Source organism: Cucurbita pepo, chromosome LG02 (genome assembly GCF_002806865.2).
Source record: "Cucurbita pepo subsp. pepo cultivar mu-cu-16 chromosome LG02, ASM280686v2, whole genome shotgun sequence".
In the NCBI taxonomy this organism is placed as follows: Eukaryota; Viridiplantae; Streptophyta; class Magnoliopsida; order Cucurbitales; family Cucurbitaceae; genus Cucurbita; species Cucurbita pepo.
Window position 1 is genome coordinate 9,527,585 of NC_036639.1, and position 18,261 is coordinate 9,545,845.

The following is an 18,261-nucleotide window of genomic DNA, read 5'->3' on the forward strand; positions in this document are numbered from 1 at the left end:
AACACTATTTTATTTTATTTAGTCGATGACTTGGATTACTTCGTGTTATATTACTTTTTTTATTATATTTTTTTGTTTTATGTAACTTCTCGATATTAATGCATGGGTAACACCACTAATTTAAGCTAAGAAAATTTGGGACGTTACATATTAAATCAACTAGATAATCTGAATCTTACTTTCTCTCCGGATGATTCCTTGTCATCATCCATCATCGTCTCTTGTTGTGCCTCCTCAACCTCCGACCGTTCAAGCCCCTGCAGCTCCAACCGCTTGCAAAGTTGGTTGATCATAAGACGAGGAAGGATCATCTTTCTTCCTTACGCCACATGATGCCAGTTATTGGTGCGAAGCTTCATCGTTCTTATCTCCAAGTATTCACTTATGTTAACTTTACATATAAATGGTTGGACATGCATGCATTTGTATAGCTTTGTGACTTGTGATTACGGTATATGATTGAAGAACATGATTTATAAATATTTTACGACCTACTTTATGCATGACTTGACTTGCTTGTTACTATGTGAAAAAAAAATTTACGACAAATATGACATGTATGTTTTTTGTAACTAGCTACCATGCTCACTTTAAAGAGTGATCACACAAAATTTTGTGGTAAAAATTACACGTTTTACTTCTTGGATAATTAGCCACGATAGCTACTTTAAAGAGCAATTGCGAACAATTGAGTGGCAAAGATTACATGTCATGTCTTTTGGGTAATTAGCCACCGATGATAAAATTGATTGTTGAAAGATTTATGTCGGAATAATTAGTATCTGAATCATTAATCATTAAGGTCTCTCAATTTTGTTAGTTTCAAGTAAATGCTTTCATATTTAAACTTGGAGGGATGATGAAAAGTTGGGTGATGCTCGGTGGATCGTTGGTGACTTGGTTGATTCTCCGGTCTACGCGAGTTTTGAAAATTATCAAGAATGTGAAGCATTAAAGAGAGAGTTGAAGGCGATTTCAATGTTAAAATAAAACTCAGTAATCTGTGAAGTAAATTTCACATACACTAACGATAGAATGCTTTGATACCGCTCTGTGAAAAAGGATTATTAGGAGTGAGTCCCACATTGTTTAATTTAGTGGAAGATCCTAAGTTTATAAGGAAAGAATCAATCGGTACAAGTCCTTTAAGAAGCCAAGAGGAAAGCCACTTGATCACGGACAATATTCCAAACCTTTGGAGATTACTGTGATTTTGACACTCTCATAGTAACATCATATCGGCCTTCGATGGCAGCCGCTTGAAGAAATTAACAGGAACAGACGGAAAATTCCTCCTGAATCTCGGGTGGCGAAGAATATACAGTCCGATCAGAATTGCCGCCACCTGAAACGGTGTAACGTACATGAAAACTGCCCACATCAACGAGTAGATGATGAACAACGCTGTGGCTCTCGGATCCCTCCACCCCAGAATCGCCTGTGCCCTTTCCACTTGTGTCGCCAAATCTCCGACCACCGTTTGCATTTTCCCGGCCACGCTCCTCAGTCGGTCGTACCTCATTCTCACCGTATCCATGTGTTTCGTCGTTGGAAAGCTGTCGAACTCTTCGTCGAGCTCGTCGGGGTGAACGTGCTCCGCCTGCGACAATCTCGCGTTCAGGTGCGGTGGATACCTCGGTCGGAACCGGTAATTCCAAATTCCGATCACGAATAGGTAGAGGAAGATGGTGGGAAGAATCAATTCGGGATAACAGACGAGAATCAAGAACAGGACATGGACGAGGCAGGTCGTGTTAGGGTTTCTCCAAATGCACACATCGTTGAACCATTGGTAAATCGCTGTGGCTCCTGAGAGAAGCGACATTACGCGATTAAAATTCGCTTTGCTTCTTCTGAGACTAAACATGTGGTAATCAACGTCGAGCAGTATATACTCCACTGCCTCCCGCGGAAGCGGCGGCTCTGCTCGAGACAACCTTGCAGCCACTATGTTCATCGCTTGGAAGCGGAGCAGTTCAATGTGTCGGACTGGGATTGGTTGCAGATAGTGCATTTTGGGCAGCAATGGCTTCCCGTACAGTGTCAGCATGTTGGCCCAAGCCGTGCAGGTGAATCTCAGAGCTAATTGAAGCTCGCCATGCTTTTTCAGGCCAGATGGATGAAGAACCAACAAGGGGTAAGAATGCGTATAGATTTTGTCCGTCTCTAATGTGGATAATCGAATCCTTATTTTTCCAATTCTCTGGTCTTTTGCGTCTTCTTTGCTTCCATTTGTGTGAGCGTTGTCAAAAACCCCAATTGTTATTACAGTGCAAGGATCGTAAACTTCCCATGTGTACTGCTCGTTCCAGCGCGGGGCGAGGGTGTCTAAGAGAGTTCTTGTTCGAACCCATTTGTTGCCGTATTTGGCAACGCAGTAAGCATCTGTGGTTCTTCCTTCTTTGTACTTCATTGGAAGCAAATTTCGAGCGCTTAAAATCCCTAGGTCGAGTACTCCGATGCTGTTCTTTCTGAGAATTTTGGAGGATGGTTGAAGATCACTGCTGAAATGGGTCGGTTCGTCTAGAACATGGTACCCTGAGTCGATCCAGAGACGGACATGGATCTTACTGGAGAATTTCTCCTTTTTTTTCTCTGTTTCCTCTGTTTGAGCAATGGATGGGTGGTGGAGATTGTACCAGCGGGCGTCTGGGAGTTTTGTGGACTCGATTCTTTGTGGAACTTCTCTTGATGGGATGATTACTCTTCCTAGAATCTCCCCTGTTCCTCTGTCTTCAACAGTGATGATGATGAAATCTTCAAATGGGTCGGATGCTACAAACATCAGCTCCTCGTTCCAAATTGGGTTGATCACTCGCATCTGTGAAGGTCTGGTTACTTTCCCTTGATTGCAGAATTGTATTCTTACAAATGCGTCTGGAGGAGGTTTGGATTTGTCTGATGGGATGAGGTCTTGAGCTTCAATCACATGGGCTCTCAGATAATAGAGTTTAGGAGAGAAATAGACCTTTGATCTTGTGTTTGCAAGGTTGCCATGGCTGATGCTGTGCGCATCCGAATGCCAAGCATCCGGGAAAGACTCATCAGCCTGAGTACCCATCCAAACAGCAAGCATCACCTCCCCCTCGGCTTTGATCCCTTCCTCGTCCACTAATTTGTACCATTGAGGAGCCAGTGGACTATCTGGAGGAACTCTCAATGGAACCTCAGGGATATGAAAGACAACTTTCCCAACAAAATCATCCTTCACCAAATCCTTGTCTTTCACAGTCACTTCCAGTAAGTTTGCTTGCAATCTCTCTTTCGGAAAGGCAAAACTCTGTTTCCATATTGGGTTTTGGTTCTTCTCCAAGTACTTTGTAACTCCTTTGTAGTTCCCTATTTTCACTTCCACATAAGGGTCTAATCTCCCTGAAATATCCATGGCTGGGAGATCTTGAGCTTTAACCACGTTTACATACAAAAAATGCATCTGCTCCACCATGTCATAGGTGCTGATGATCTTGTCTTTTCCTCTGTAACCGGACTGCAACCTTGCTGGTAACGGCTGGCTGGTCTCCACCAATGCAAACTCTGGACTCTGCATTTGAATTGGCAAATGCTTTACTGTCATCACCGATAGACCCGTTCGAGCAAAGTCCATCCGTGGCCCCACTGGCGGTGGCCGCTTTGCTCCTATGGAGTGGAAGGTCTTGACACCCTTGTCCTTCTTAGTCGATTCATGGTCGTGAATCACATACATTCGAACCCCAATATCGCCTTTGACATTAGAGAAGAGGCCACGTTTGTGAAGTGGGTATCTCTGAATATCAGCATCCTGTTCAGAAAGGGGCACCGACATGCCAGAGATTCTGACACGACCGAGAAAATCCGGGCAATGGCCTGACTTCCTCTCGCTATAAACCACCACATCGATGGTCTTGTCGGGAAAAGCTTTAGGGTCGGAGATGTTGAAGAGAAGCTCCTGATTCCAGTAAGGATGGAGATGTGTGTGTTTGGTGAGAGTCCTCTGTTTTTGGTGGTCAAAATGGACCTCAACAAAGGGGCTAGCAGAGTGGGCGTGTTTGGAGAGGAGGCCAGCGGCGTCGAGGACATGGACGACGAGGTTGGCCATGATAGGGGTGGGAATCTGAAACAGAGGAGTGATGATGAAAGAAGAGAGGTAGGTAGAAGGAGGAGTAAGAGTAAAGAGGCAGCGACGAGCATTTGGGATATTGGAGGATGTTGGTGTGTGGTAAAGCGACCTGTGATTTTGATCTATGGAGAGACTGTAGGTTGTTTATTTGGCTGATAATAAATAATGCTGGGTATTTCAAATAAATAATAAATAATAAATAATAATTGATATTATTTTTAGTTAAATTAATAAAAATATCTCTAAATTTTACTCTTCCTTTCAAATATATTCTTATAACTTTTCAAAAATGTCCTTTAAATCTTTAAAAATTTTAATATTTTATTTTCAAAATATTTTTAAAACATTCAACTTTTTATTAATTTTTTTTAAATTTTAAAATATACTCTTATAGTATATAGATGGACGGATAGTGGCATAAGATTTTTAATACTTTTTTTAAATTAAAAAGTTTAAGTATATTAATGTTGAAAGTTTATTAGTATTTTTTAAGTTTTTTTTTTTTTTTTTAAATTAGAATATTAGTATTTTCTATATAGTATATTGATCGTTTCTATCTAAAATTAACAATAAATGTATTTTTGCAAAAACATATTAATTAACAATTAATGTGCATATTAATTTGTACATTTTTCTTAGCCTAATAATTCAATTTATAAATATTAGATAACATAATAGATTTTAAAACTTTTGTGGTTGGGATCATTAATACTTTATTTTAAAAAATCTTTTAATTTTCAATAATTTCATTAATATCCTTAAAAAAAAATTTAAAACTTCAAAAATTGAGATAATCGGATAGATATATTTTTTTTTATTCGTATATTGATGTTAATTTTTATTTAAAAAAAAAAAAAAAAGTTAATGTTACTTTTCAAATTTTATAGATATTATTTTAACATAGTGTTGAAGATAAATGTACTCTTGAACTTTTTAAAAAAGTTATCAAATCATTTATCGTATTTTGCATATTAATCATATCATTCATATCACATATGTATCATATCATAATATTTCCATATTTTCAGACATATCAATCCACCACATATCATATCATAAATCGTGAAGTAGAGCTAGCTAAGATTATGTTTGAAGTGAATTGCTATAATTAAGTCATGATTTGCCTCCGTTTGATATATATGTATAGAAGAAGAGAAGACAAAGCAGTTTATCAATGGTCTTCTAGGCTCATGCTAGAGCCTTAAAGGCAGTCATTAAGTTGGACATGAACACGCCCCAAAGTGAATCCATTATGAGAAACTAGAGATAATCGGGAAATAAGCAAAAATTTGTAGAGGCATCACTCGGATCCAAACAAAAGGCAATACAAAGACTTACCGACGAGCTATGCATCTAGAGCTAGAGGTATAAAGTTCTTCAACTTGGCTATTGTTTCTTACCCATCAAACAAGATGAACACACATGGAAAAGAAAAATACGCATGTAGTAAAAAGATGTATCGCTCAACCAGAGCGTTTTGGTCTACATAAACATACCTCTTTACTATTATCAATCTTATCAAACACCTTAGCTTCGAAAGTTGTTGTTGGAAGCTCTGTTCCTATTTGTTTGACATCAAAAGTGATGTAATACAGGAAACCCGACACAACTTGTTGGTTAGCCTTCACAACTCTCAGAAACTCAAAGTTTGTACCCTAGGCATATAAATAAGAAGAAGATTTAGAAAGGTTATTGATAAAAGGAAATACATATAGAATGAGAAGGTGGAGTAAAACATACATACATTTTCCATGTTGTACTCAGTAATAGCTTTTTCAGCACAGTCTCGAAGATTTGGTCTAGATAGATATTCCTCACATATAGGTGCAATGAGACCCATAAGAGAGGTGTTGGAAAAAGTGGGTACATCAAAACCCTGTTTAGCCATATGATGGATAGTACACAATAATATTTGAACAGGGGACTAAAATTAAAGGAAAATTAGGAGGAGAATGGAAAAGAATAATACGTCGGACTCTCGTAGGGCTTGATAGTATAGTCTCATCTGTTCATCAGCCAAGTCGTCGTCCGACTCATAAGGATCAATTGGTTTGTATGCACGAGCAGAGTAGGGAGGTGCCATTTGACGATTAACGAACGAATGAATTACAATCGAAGGTGTCCTGACAATCAAAATAATTCCAATGAAATTTTGAATCAAAATCAATCTGAAAATCAAAGAAAATTGAAGAAGAGAAAGAGAATGGCCTCACAAGTAGTGATCCTTTCAGCCAGCCAAACAATTCTGATGCCGCTCCAACGCAAATTAAACCCTAACCCTAAAATTTATTTATAATGTTTTATTTCAATATTATTTACTTTTATTCTTTTTATTATATTTTCTTCCTTAAATTAATTTAGTTATAAGTCAATAATTTCCTTTTTATACCCATCTTTTATTATTATATTTTCTTTCTTCATTTGTCCTTAATTTAATTTAGTTAGGATTATCTAAATTAATTCATAATCTATTATATTTTATTAAAACTTGAATAGAGATTGAACATGAACTCGCCCCAGAGTGAGACAATTAGGAACCATTTGTAGTATGATATTGTCCTCTTTGAGCATAAGCTCTCATGACTTTGCTTTGGGATTCCTCTTGAGATAGTATTTCTCACTTATAAATCCATGATCTTCCACTAAATTAACGAGAGCAAGAGTCCCGAAAACAGAAACTCACTTGAGTTGCAAACTTAAGAGAAATCTAACCGTTTTTTTTTTTTTTTTTTTTTTTTTTTTTTTTTTTTTTTTTTTTTTTTTTNTTTTTTTTTTTTTTTTTTTTTGGATAAGCATTGCCATAAGTGTGTGTTCAAATAGAATAGCTTATGATACGAGTACATTATACATTCATTATATATTTATTTTAAGAAAATGATTTATATATTTTATTATATTTTAAAAATAAAGATATATAAATATTTTAAGAAAAGAGACCCTTCTTCATCGAAAAAATATAATAAAAATATTTGACTTAAATAATTAGAAATGATGAGTAATTGTAATCATTTAGAGTATTCCTATGATGCGGGTATAAGATACTCGTACCAACTTGTTGGTTAACCTTCACACTTTTCACAAACTCAAACTTTGTACCTAAGTTATAATAAGAAGACTTTTAACGGAGTAAAAATATACATACATTTACAATGTTGTACTGACTAATAGCTTTCTCCGCACACTTTCAAAGTCTTGGTTTCAGTAGATATTGCTCAGAAATAGGTACAATAAGAGCAATAGATAAGTGTTGAAAATGTAGGTCACATCAAAACCCTGTGTGGCATATGATATTACAAAATAATAGAATTCGAGAATAAAATGAAAGGGAATTGAAAAGAGTACATCGGTGTCTAGGCTGATGGTGTTAATATAACACATGCGGAAGCAATTTGGATCTTAGGCACTTTTAGAACATCAATTATTGTAAATGACTAGCATGTTCATAAGTATTAAAACTTAATGAGTTTAAATACTAACCTTTTGTAGTTCAAACTCCTTTTGCCTCACGAACCGATTTCGAACCACCACTAGTGTCTTCTCCACTATTCTCCGGCCTTAGAACGGGATTGTGGAATCCGGTGAGTGACTAAACTTGGGAGGGATTTTGTATACGTGAAAGAGAGTGCTTGTGAGAGGTTTTTCATCAAGATGAAGAATCCCTTCCAAGTATCATGATCACTCTATTTAAAGAGTCAAGTTTGCATGTTCATGCAAACTTGAGATCACCAAATCTTGACACTTAAAATTCCACTCAAATGTTTGAGATTATGTGGCAAGCATGCATGTTTGAGTTAACCAAATTTTGACACTCAAAATTCCACTCAAACTTGTGGGGTTTATTTGGCAAACATGCAAGTTTGGTTAAACCAAATTTTGACACCTCAAAATTCCACTAACATGATTTTTCCATTAGATGAAAGTCAACATTTTGACTTTCTTCATTTTAATTAGATGAAAGTCAACATTTTGACTTTCTTCATTTTAATTCAACAATTAATTTGAATAATGAATTTCAAATTAAAGTAACATTAAATAATTAATTAAACTATTTAATTAATATTTAATATTAATTCAAATGCCAATCCCAGTCAATTCCGACACATAATTGATTAAGATATTTAAATCTTATTTAAATATCTCAGATTCTCTCTTTTCGTTTATTTCGTAAATAAAATAAAATTGCGGTTAAATATATCGTATATATGTAACGCATATTCCCTAATTTGAATTCGAACACTTCGAACTCACTCGTCACACTGTTCTATGGTTTAGTCCGATATGAGCTAGCAGAGGGACCTAATGGACCTATAGATCATGGGCTCCAACGATTCAAGATTAACCGATTAAACTCATTAACCTGGTTAACCAACATTCGTTAACTACTAGGACACTCCACTATAGCCTAGTAGTTGCACTCCCCTCACTATAGATATATTTCTGTCCATCTGATATAACCATGATTAGTAAGTCGATCCTTCACAGGTTGTTCGTAACTAGAGCTGGGTCAATTTACCGTTTTACCCCTGAAGTTACTTCTTGTTCCTTATGTCTCACTGATCCTCTAATAAACAATTGGTTTGTGGTCCAACCAGTAAACCGAATCCCTCTCAGGCCAATGAGAGGGTGGGGCCCCTTGTTCAAGACCTGGAGTCAGTGCTTAAGGGAACTACCTTTCTTCTATCCCTAAAAGTGGGTAGGAGTGAATTCCGTCTTGCACCCCACGTCCCCAGCCATTCACCCAGTCTTACCCCTGAAATGGGAGGCCTGTTGAGTCGGCGAACTAGAGCCACTCTCACCCATGCAAATCTAAGGATAATTCCGAATAAACAGGAGTTCATGGTTAGCTCAGGATTAAAACCGAGTTACCTAGGTTATCGAATGAAAAGAAAATCAGTCTCAACAGTAAACGACTTTATAAAGTGAGAGTGGTTTTCTTCATGGTCCGATCTTATGCAATACTCATTGCATAGGACGCCCCCACTCACATGTCTCCACATGCACAATTTAGTGATCGCATTGTTTATATCATATACAAAAGTGGGCCGCATCCATAGTGTCCCCAGAATAAGGTACTCAGCCTTATCCTTATACTATAGATCATTTTGACTATATACTTGAACTTGATCCACTCTTATGTCTCTACATATAGTTCAAGTAGTCATACTATAGCCAGAGTGTTCTTAGTTTATTGGATTTAGATTAATGATCGTAAAGTTCACTTTATTCAATAACAATTTTTTCTGAATAAACAACAATAATAACTTTATTGAAAATAGAATATATCTTTGTTTACAAACTATGAGTTTTAGGACATAAAACCCAACAAACTCCCACTTGGACTAAAACTCTAGTGGGGTTTTATAACGTTGAGTAGAGAGAAATACAATAAACTAGGGCATCACATACTCATGCCTTTTCTCCCACTTGCCCTAGATTACATAACTCGTAGTCCTAGACTCACTAGGTGCCCTTCAAACACTTTAGCCGTGAGGGGCTTTGTAAATGGATCAGCAATGTTGTGTTCTGAAGCTATCTGTGTGACGATCACATCTCCTCGTTGCACAATCTCCCTTATGAGATGATATTTGCGCTCAATATGTTTTCCTCGCTTATGGCTTCTTGGTTCTTTTGAATTTGCAACTGCTCCACTGTTATCACAATAAAGAGTGACGGGAAGATGCATATTTGGAACGACTTCCAAATCAGTTAAGAACTTCCTAAGCCATACAGATTCTTTCGCTGCTTCACAAGCAGCAACATACTCAGCCTCCATGGTGGAATCAGCAATGCAACCTTGCTTTATGCTTCTCCATATTACTGCTCCTCCGTTCAGAGTGAAGACAGATCCTGATGTCGATTTCCTTGTATCTACATCGGTCTGAAAATCTGAGTCAGTGTACCCTGTAAGGATCAGATCCTTAGCACCGTACATTAGCATATAGTCCCTCGTTCTCCTAAGATACTTGAGGATATTCTTAACGGCAGTCCAATGAGTACGTCCCGGATTGGACTGATATCTGCTGACAATTCCCACAGCATAGCATATGTCGGGTCGGGTACATAGCATAGCATACATCAGACTACCGACCGCTGATGCATAGGGAATGTGTTTCATATCCTCAACTTCTTGAGGTGTCTTAGGACTTTGTTCCTTCGACAAATGAACTCCATGCCTGAAAGGTAATAATCCTTTCTTGGAGTCCTGCATCTTATATCGAATCAACATTTTGTCGATGTACGATGCTTGAGACAAAGCTAGTGTTTTGTTCTTGCGATTTCGAACAATTTGGATTCCAAGAACAAACTGAGCCTCTCCCAAATCTTTCATTTGGAATTGTGTCGCCAGCCAATGCTTAATGTCAGTCAGAATTCCCACATCATTTCCAATTAGTAGGATATCGTCAACGTACAACACCAGGAAAGCTACTGTAGAGTTGACTATCCTTTTATAAACACAAGGTTCGTCAACATTCTGTTTAAAGCCATAAGATTTGATCGCAGTATCAAACTTTATGTTCCAGGATCGAGATGCTTGCTTCAACCCATAAATGGATCTTTTAAGCTTGCAAACCCTTTGCTCGTGATCCTGTTCAATGAACCCCTCTGGTTGAGCCATATAGATACTCTCTTCAAGATCGCCGTTTAGAAAAGCTGTCTTAACATCCATTTGCCAAATTTCATAATCATAAAATGTGGCAATAGACAAGAGTATTCTAATTGATTTAAGCATAGCAACAGGTGAGAAGGTTTCTTCATAGTCCACCCCCTCTCTTTGGGTATAACCCTTTGCTACTAGTCTTGCTTTAAAGGTCTGTACCTTACCGGTTTGGTCTCGTTTTCTCTTATAGATCCATTTGCAACCAATAGGTTTTACCCCATCTGGTTGATCTACAAGTTCCCAGACTGAATTGAAGTACATTGACTCCATTTCAAGATTCATGGCTTTAATCCACTGATCTCTATCAACATCATTCATTGCCTGTTTATAGGACAATGGATCCTCAACGCCATCATCAGGTATGATGACTTGAGTTTCTATCAAACCCAAGTAACGATCGGGTTGAGTTATAACCCTCCCACTACGTCGAGGCATTCTCAACTTTTGAGAAGGATGTGATTGACCAGAAGTGTCAGCTCCATCAACAACTCTGGTTGAACGACCAGCTTGATCAACAACTCTTGTTGTTTTATCAGTAACTTCTTTAGAAATCTCACTTAATACTAGTTTGCTACGAGGTTGATGATTTCTTACGTGATCTTCCTCTAAGAATGTAGCGTTCGTTGATACAAACACTCTATTTTCTTGAGGATCATAAAACAAACCACCTTTCGTCTCTTTGGGGTATCCTACGAATAGACATAATTTTGAACGACGTTCTAATTTCTTGGGATTTTGCAACAACACATGTGCTGGACATCCCCAAATTCTGAAGTGACGTAAACTACCTTTACGCCCTTTCCATAACTCATAAGGTGTTTCTGAAACACTCTTAGTAGGAACCATGTTCAAAATGTATGTAGCAGTCTCCACTGCATATCCCCAAAACGGATCGGGTAATTGAGCGAAACTCATCATGGACCGAACCATGTCCAATAGAGTTCTATTTCTCCTTTCTGATACACCATTTTGTTGAGGCACACCAGGGGCTGAGAGTTGAGACCTTATTCCATGTTCTATCATATAGTCCTGAAATCTTAAATCCATGTACTCTCCTCCTCGATCTGATCGAAGTGTTTTAATAGTTTTACCTAATAGATTCTCAACCTCAGTCTTATACTCTCTGAATTTTTCAAGAGCTTCCGACTTGTGATGCATTAGGTAAAGATAGCCATACCTTGAATAATCATCAATAAAACTGATGAAATATTCATACCCTCCTCGTGCTTTGACATTCATTGGACCACAGAGATCTGTATGCACGAGTTCTAAGGTTTCTTTGGCTCTATAGCCTTTTTCGCAAAATGATCGTTTAGTCATTTTACCCTCAAGACAAGACTCACATGGAGGTAAAGAATTGTCTTCTAACTTATTTAGAAGTCCTCTTTTAACCAATCTCTCAATCCTATTGAGATTAATGTGGCCTAGTCTTAAGTGCCAAAGATAGGTATTAGGAGAAATCTTTTGTCGCTTATTTTGAGTTTCAGCTGTTTTAAACATCTCAATATTTAAAATAGCTTTTGTTTTGCTCGGTTTTAACATATATAAGTTGTTTTCTAGTTTTGCAGAACAAATATGAATACCTCTTTTGCAAATGAACACTTCATTGATTTCAAAAGATACTTTATACAACTGTTCTAATAAACAAGAGATGGATATTAGATTTCTTTTCATTCCAGGAACAAAAAGTACATTATCTAATATAATGAATCTATCTCCAAAAAACAACTTTAAATTTCCTACTGATCTTGCTGAGACAACCTCTCCTGTTCCAACCCTGAGTGTTATCTCGCCGTCCGCAAGCATTCTCCAGGAGCTAGTTTCCTGGTAAAAAGAACAAATATGATTAGTCGCCCCTGAATCTAGTATCCAAGTTGAGTTGTCATACTCTACTAAACACATTTCTACAACGAGTAAATCATATTTACCTTGTTGTGTCTTTTCGGCTTTCTTCTCTGCAAGGTATTTTGGGCAGTTTCTCTTCCAGTGCCCGTTTTCGTTGCAATGGAAACATTTTCCTTTATCTACTTTTTGAACCTTGTTCTTGCGGTTAGTAGGAATCTTATTTTTCCCTTTTCCCTTCTTCTTCATCAAAACACTTTTAGAAGTTGAAGGTCCAGACTTATTTTTGGAGGACGATCCTCGTAGTAATTTCTTGGAGATAGCAACATTTGCTTCTCCTGTTTGTCCCTTGTTTGTTAAGAGGGATTGATAAGTCTGTAGCTCATTGAGAAGAGCAGTCAAGTTATATTCTATTTTGTTCATAACCACATTGGTGCGGAACTGGAAGAAGCTCTTCGGAAGAGACATCATGATAAAACTGACTTGACTCTTCTCATCAATGACAGCTTCATTTTCTTCTGCCACATTGAAATGGACCATCATGTCCAGGACATGTTCTCTAACTGAGGTCCCTTCTTTCATACGGCAGTTGTAAATGTATTTTATGGCTTCATGTCTAAGGGAGAAGGACGGTTGTCCAAACATCCCTTTTAGAGATTCCATAATCTCTTTAGCAGTACCCATAACATCGTGTTTCTTAGCCAAAACATCAGATATGCTGGCTAGAATGTACACTCGGGCTTTGTCATTTGCCTTTATCCATCTGTCATATGCATCCCGAGCTGTTCGGTTTGCATTTGAGTTTGGGTTTGGAGGACACTCCTCAGTTAAAACAAACTTTAAATCATCAATGACCAGTATTGTGTTTAGGTTTGATTTCCAAGTTGTGTAGTTGTCGCCGTTTAATTTCTCAGAAGCGAGTAATTGTACTATTGAGTTTGTCATGCTGTGATATAAAGAAAATTCTATTAGTGATTTTGACTTAATCCTGTTTAATCCAATCAGTTTTAGCAAATGTAATAATGTACCCAAATCATTATTAATTTGCAACGATACTTTAGTGAGTTAGAGCAACTGCTACCGAGGGGCAGTCAATCACTCATTCACTAAACCAAGACATTCTTGACTTAAACACTAATCCCAGAATAACTCTTGTTCCTATAGTGTTTTAGTTATCGCTATTTTGGTCAAGAATATACTAACTCTTAGTAATTCTTCGCAAGTGTGACCCACCAATTTCAGACCTCAGAAATCGGCCCCAACAACGCTATCGAATGAAAAGGCCAAAGTTGGGAATGGACCTAAGAAATCCTATCCATTTCTGGAGTTTGCGTTGTTCCGACTCCCATGTTACGACCCTCCGAATGGGTAGTTGCTCTAGGGCAACATGCAGGCGGAACATGGGAATCTCACGGTGCAACCTAGTGGTGGAGACCATAGGACGTGTTGACTTCCTTCTCCCACTTACTATAAATACTTTCTCAATTCCCCTTGTTATTGACTCATGCAAATACCTTCCGAATGGAGGACGCTCCCAGGGCGACACGAGGCCGAGCATGAATCTCACTGTGTGAATTTTACAGAGAGCGTGAAGAGAAAACGATGTATCTTATACACCATTTTCCTCCCACTAAGTATTTTATATGGTTGGGTATACTCATTACTTAAGTATATTCCGGCTAATTAAATATAACTTAAGTCTAGGTGATTTTTCTAAATCTTAAATCACTTAAGCATGCTCATAAAACTCGGCTAACTAAGCTCAAGTACTGGTCCGATCTCCAGGTAGTAGGTGTTCCGTAAACCGTCAACTTAAGTACCTTCAGCCTTAGACAAGATCGTGCCAGGTGAGCTTTCTCGTAACCGCAATTTTATAAGACATCGACCCCTTTTAACTGTTAAAATTGATCGTGCTCGGTTCTTAACCCTTAGTGAGCATGCTGTTATCTTTATTATAGATTTTAACGTCTACCTCATTTTATGACGTTGAAAATAACCTATAACATGCTTTATATAACAATTTATATAATCATCCATTCCATGCAATAATATAACAATTTATATCTATCACTCATGGAACCCTAAGACATGCATACTATACATTATAACACTTATAACATACTTGGAATGCATGAAACATGCTTAGCCTATGGTGGGATTTTAAATCTATATGACATACTTTATGCATATACATTTTCTATTTAATTAAAACATACATTCATAATGCATAATTAATTAAACACACTAAAGTGGGTTGGTTTTGGCATTTTAAAGCAAGCAATTAACTAAATTATTACATTAATAACTAAAAATAACTTGAGCCGCTCCCGACGATCACGAACTGGACCAACCAACCCTTAAAAACGTTCAATCGGTCCCCAACGACAGAAAAAACACCCGAACCGCCTCTTCCATCCTCTTCGGTTCAGCTTGCTTATCTCTTCCATTTTCGATCAATTACAACCTAAAGTGGACTCTAATGACTTTATAAAAATTACAGACCTTTCTTCATTTATTAAAGCCCATACACCTTAGGCTTATTACAATAATTGTATCAAATGGAAGCATAAAAAAAATGCCAAAACCAAAACCATCCACTTTAGCAACCACAAATTTCATGCATGAAATGGTACCCACCATGATCAAATTAATGTAAATAAAGTGCCTAAAACTTGCTCTGATACCAATTGATGGTGTTAATATAACACATGCGGAAGCAATTTGGATCTTAGGCACTTTTAGAACATCAATTATTGTAAATGACTAGCATGTTCATAAGTATTAAAACTTAATGAGTTTAAATACTAACCTTTTGTAGTTCAAACTCCTTTTGCCTCACGAACCGATTTCGAACCACCACTAGTGTCTTCTCCACTATTCTCCGGCCTTAGAACGGGATTGTGGAATCCGGTGAGTGACTAAACTTGGGAGGGATTTTGTATACGTGAAAGAGAGTGCTTGTGAGAGGTTTTTCATCAAGATGAAGAATCCCTTCCAAGTATCATGATCACTCTATTTAAAGAGTCAAGTTTGCATGTTCATGCAAACTTGAGATCACCAAATCTTGACACTTAAAATTCCACTCAAATGTTTGGGATTATGTGGCAAGCATGCATGTTTGAGTTAACCAAATTTTGACACTCAAAATTCCACTCAAACTTGTGGGGTTTATTTGGCAAACATGCAAGTTTGGTTAAACCAAATTTTGACACCTCAAAATTCCACTAACATGATTTTTCCATTAGATGAAAGTCAACATTTTGACTTTCTTCATTTTAATTAGATGAAAGTCAACATTTTGACTTTCTTCATTTTAATTCAACAATTAATTTGAATAATGAATTTCAAATTAAAGTAACATTAAATAATTAATTAAACTATTTAATTAATATTTAATATTAATTCAAATGCCAATCCCAGTCAATTCCGACACATAATTGATTAAGATATTTAAATCTTATTTAAATATCTCAGATTCTCTCTTTTCGTTTAATTCGTAAATAAAATAAAATTGCGGTTAAATATATCGTATATATGTAACGCATATTCCCTAATTTGAATTCGAACACTTCGAACTCACTCGTCACACTGTTCTATGGTTTAGTCCGATATGAGCTAGCAGAGGGACCTAATGGACCTATAGATCATGGGCTCCAACGATTCAAGATTAACCGATTAAACTCATTAACCTGGTTAACCAATATTCGTTAACTACTAGGACACTCCACTATAGCCTAGTAGTTGCACTCCCCTCACTATAGATATATTTCTGTCCATCTGATATAACCATGATTAGTAAGTCGATCCTTCACAGGTTGTTCGTAACTAGAGCTGGGTCAATTTACCGTTTTACCCCTGAAGTTACTTCTTGTTCCTTATGTCTCACTGATCCTCTAATAAACAATTGGTTTGTGGTCCAACCAGTAAACCGAATCCCTCTCAGGCCAATGAGAGGGTGGGGCCCCTTGTTCAAGACCTGGAGTCAGTGCTTAAGGGAACTACCTTTCTTCTATCCCTAAAAGTGGGTAGGAGTGAATTCCGTCTTGCACCCCACGTCCCCAGCCATTCACCCAGTCTTACCCCTGAAATGGGAGGCCTGTTGAGTCGGCGAACTAGAGCCACTCTCACCCATGCAAATCTAAGGATAATTCCGAATAAACAGGAGTTCATGGTTAGCTCAGGATTAAAACCGAGTTACCTAGGTTATCGAATGAAAAGAAAATCAGTCTCAACAGTAAACGACTTTATAAAGTGAGAGTGGTTTTCTTCATGGTCCGATCTTATGCAATACTCATTGCATAGGACGCCCCCACTCACATGTCTCCACATGCACAATTTAGTGATCGCATTGTTTATATCATATACAAAAGTGGGCCGCATCCATAGTGTCCCCAGAATAAGGTACTCAGCCTTATCCTTATACTATAGATCATTTTGACTATATACTTGAACTTGATCCACTCTTATGTCTCTACATATAATTCAAGTAGTCATACTATAGCCAGAGTGTTCTTAGTTTATTGGATTTAGATTAATGATCGTAAAGTTCACTTTATTCAATAACAATTTTTACTGAATAAACAACAATAATAACTTTATTGAAAATAGAATATATCTTTGTTTACAAACTATGAGTTTTAGGACATAAAACCCAACATAGGCTTGATTGTATCGGTCTGTCTCTTCACTATTCATCTCACGCACACCATCTTCGTAGTATCTATCCGAACATATGACATTAGAGAATGTTCCAAAAGACGTATATCATCTGGAGTATCGAATTTTAAGTCCTCTCGAGTGTTGGAGTATGAATGTTGATTTTTTAATTGTTATTAATAAATTGATTGGTTAAAGTAATTTTTATTTTTTAATTATATGTACTATATATAAATAAAAATATTTAAAATTAATTTTTCTAAAGAATAATGATGAATTTCTATCTCATTATCTCATTTTCTTTTCGTTTATATTTTTAGCATTTTTCACTTTCGTTTATGAATATTAAATTTATATTAAAATAAATTAAAAACAAAATATATTTTCTGTTTAAAAATTAATGAAAATTTACCGCTAAGATAAAATAAATAGTTATAGATTTTAAAGTTTAATTAGATAATAAATAGATTAAAGTAATCAAATATTTTATGCTCAAAGTTTTAATTCTTTCCACTCATAAAATAGTATATATTAAATAATTGTATTGGTCGATGTATAGAAAATAATTTAAATTATTAGATTTAATTCAAAGAATTATATTAGATAATAAATAAAGAAATTTAAAAAAAATAAAGCAATTAAAATTAATTTTTACATTAATTAGAAAGTAATTAGTAGTTTCTCCTCCTCTCTCCTAAAAATAATTAAATAAATATAAATTAATTAAAACATTAATAAATTTTTATTTTAAATAATATTGTAAATAGGTAAGAAAATATCATTATAAATATAGTAATTATAATTTTATTAAATCTAAATAACTGATAATAATTTTTTTTAATTATAGTTAATAATGGTCCATTAATAATGATAAAGAGTGATCACGAGTTAATGTCCATGAAGAATTTTTTACGTTCAAAAAAATATTTAACTATCGGAGTTCGGTGGAAATAGTAATCTTAGTTGCACTTTTTAAATGATACTTGAAGACATAACAATGTCAACTTGA

The 18,261-nt window shown here is 36.3% G+C and overlaps 1 protein-coding gene across 1 annotated transcript; it reads right to left on the reverse strand.

Moving 5' to 3' along the window:
- Positions 1–1,003: 1,003 nt before the first annotated feature.
- On the reverse strand, positions 1,004–4,266 carry LOC111789301 (FT-interacting protein 1-like). The gene has a single exon (XM_023670023.1). It carries the CDS (start codon positions 4,073–4,075, stop codon positions 1,223–1,225), a length of 2,853 nt encoding a protein of 950 aa, XP_023525791.1. The 5' UTR covers positions 4,076–4,266; the 3' UTR covers positions 1,004–1,222.
- Between the last annotated feature and the right edge of the window lie 13,995 nt (positions 4,267–18,261).

What these genes read in the sequence shown, in the direction of transcription:
- LOC111789301 (XM_023670023.1), bottom strand. Translation starts at nt 4,075, where the DNA reads ATGGCCAACCTCGTCGTCCATGTCCTCGACGCCGCTGGCCTCCTCTCC.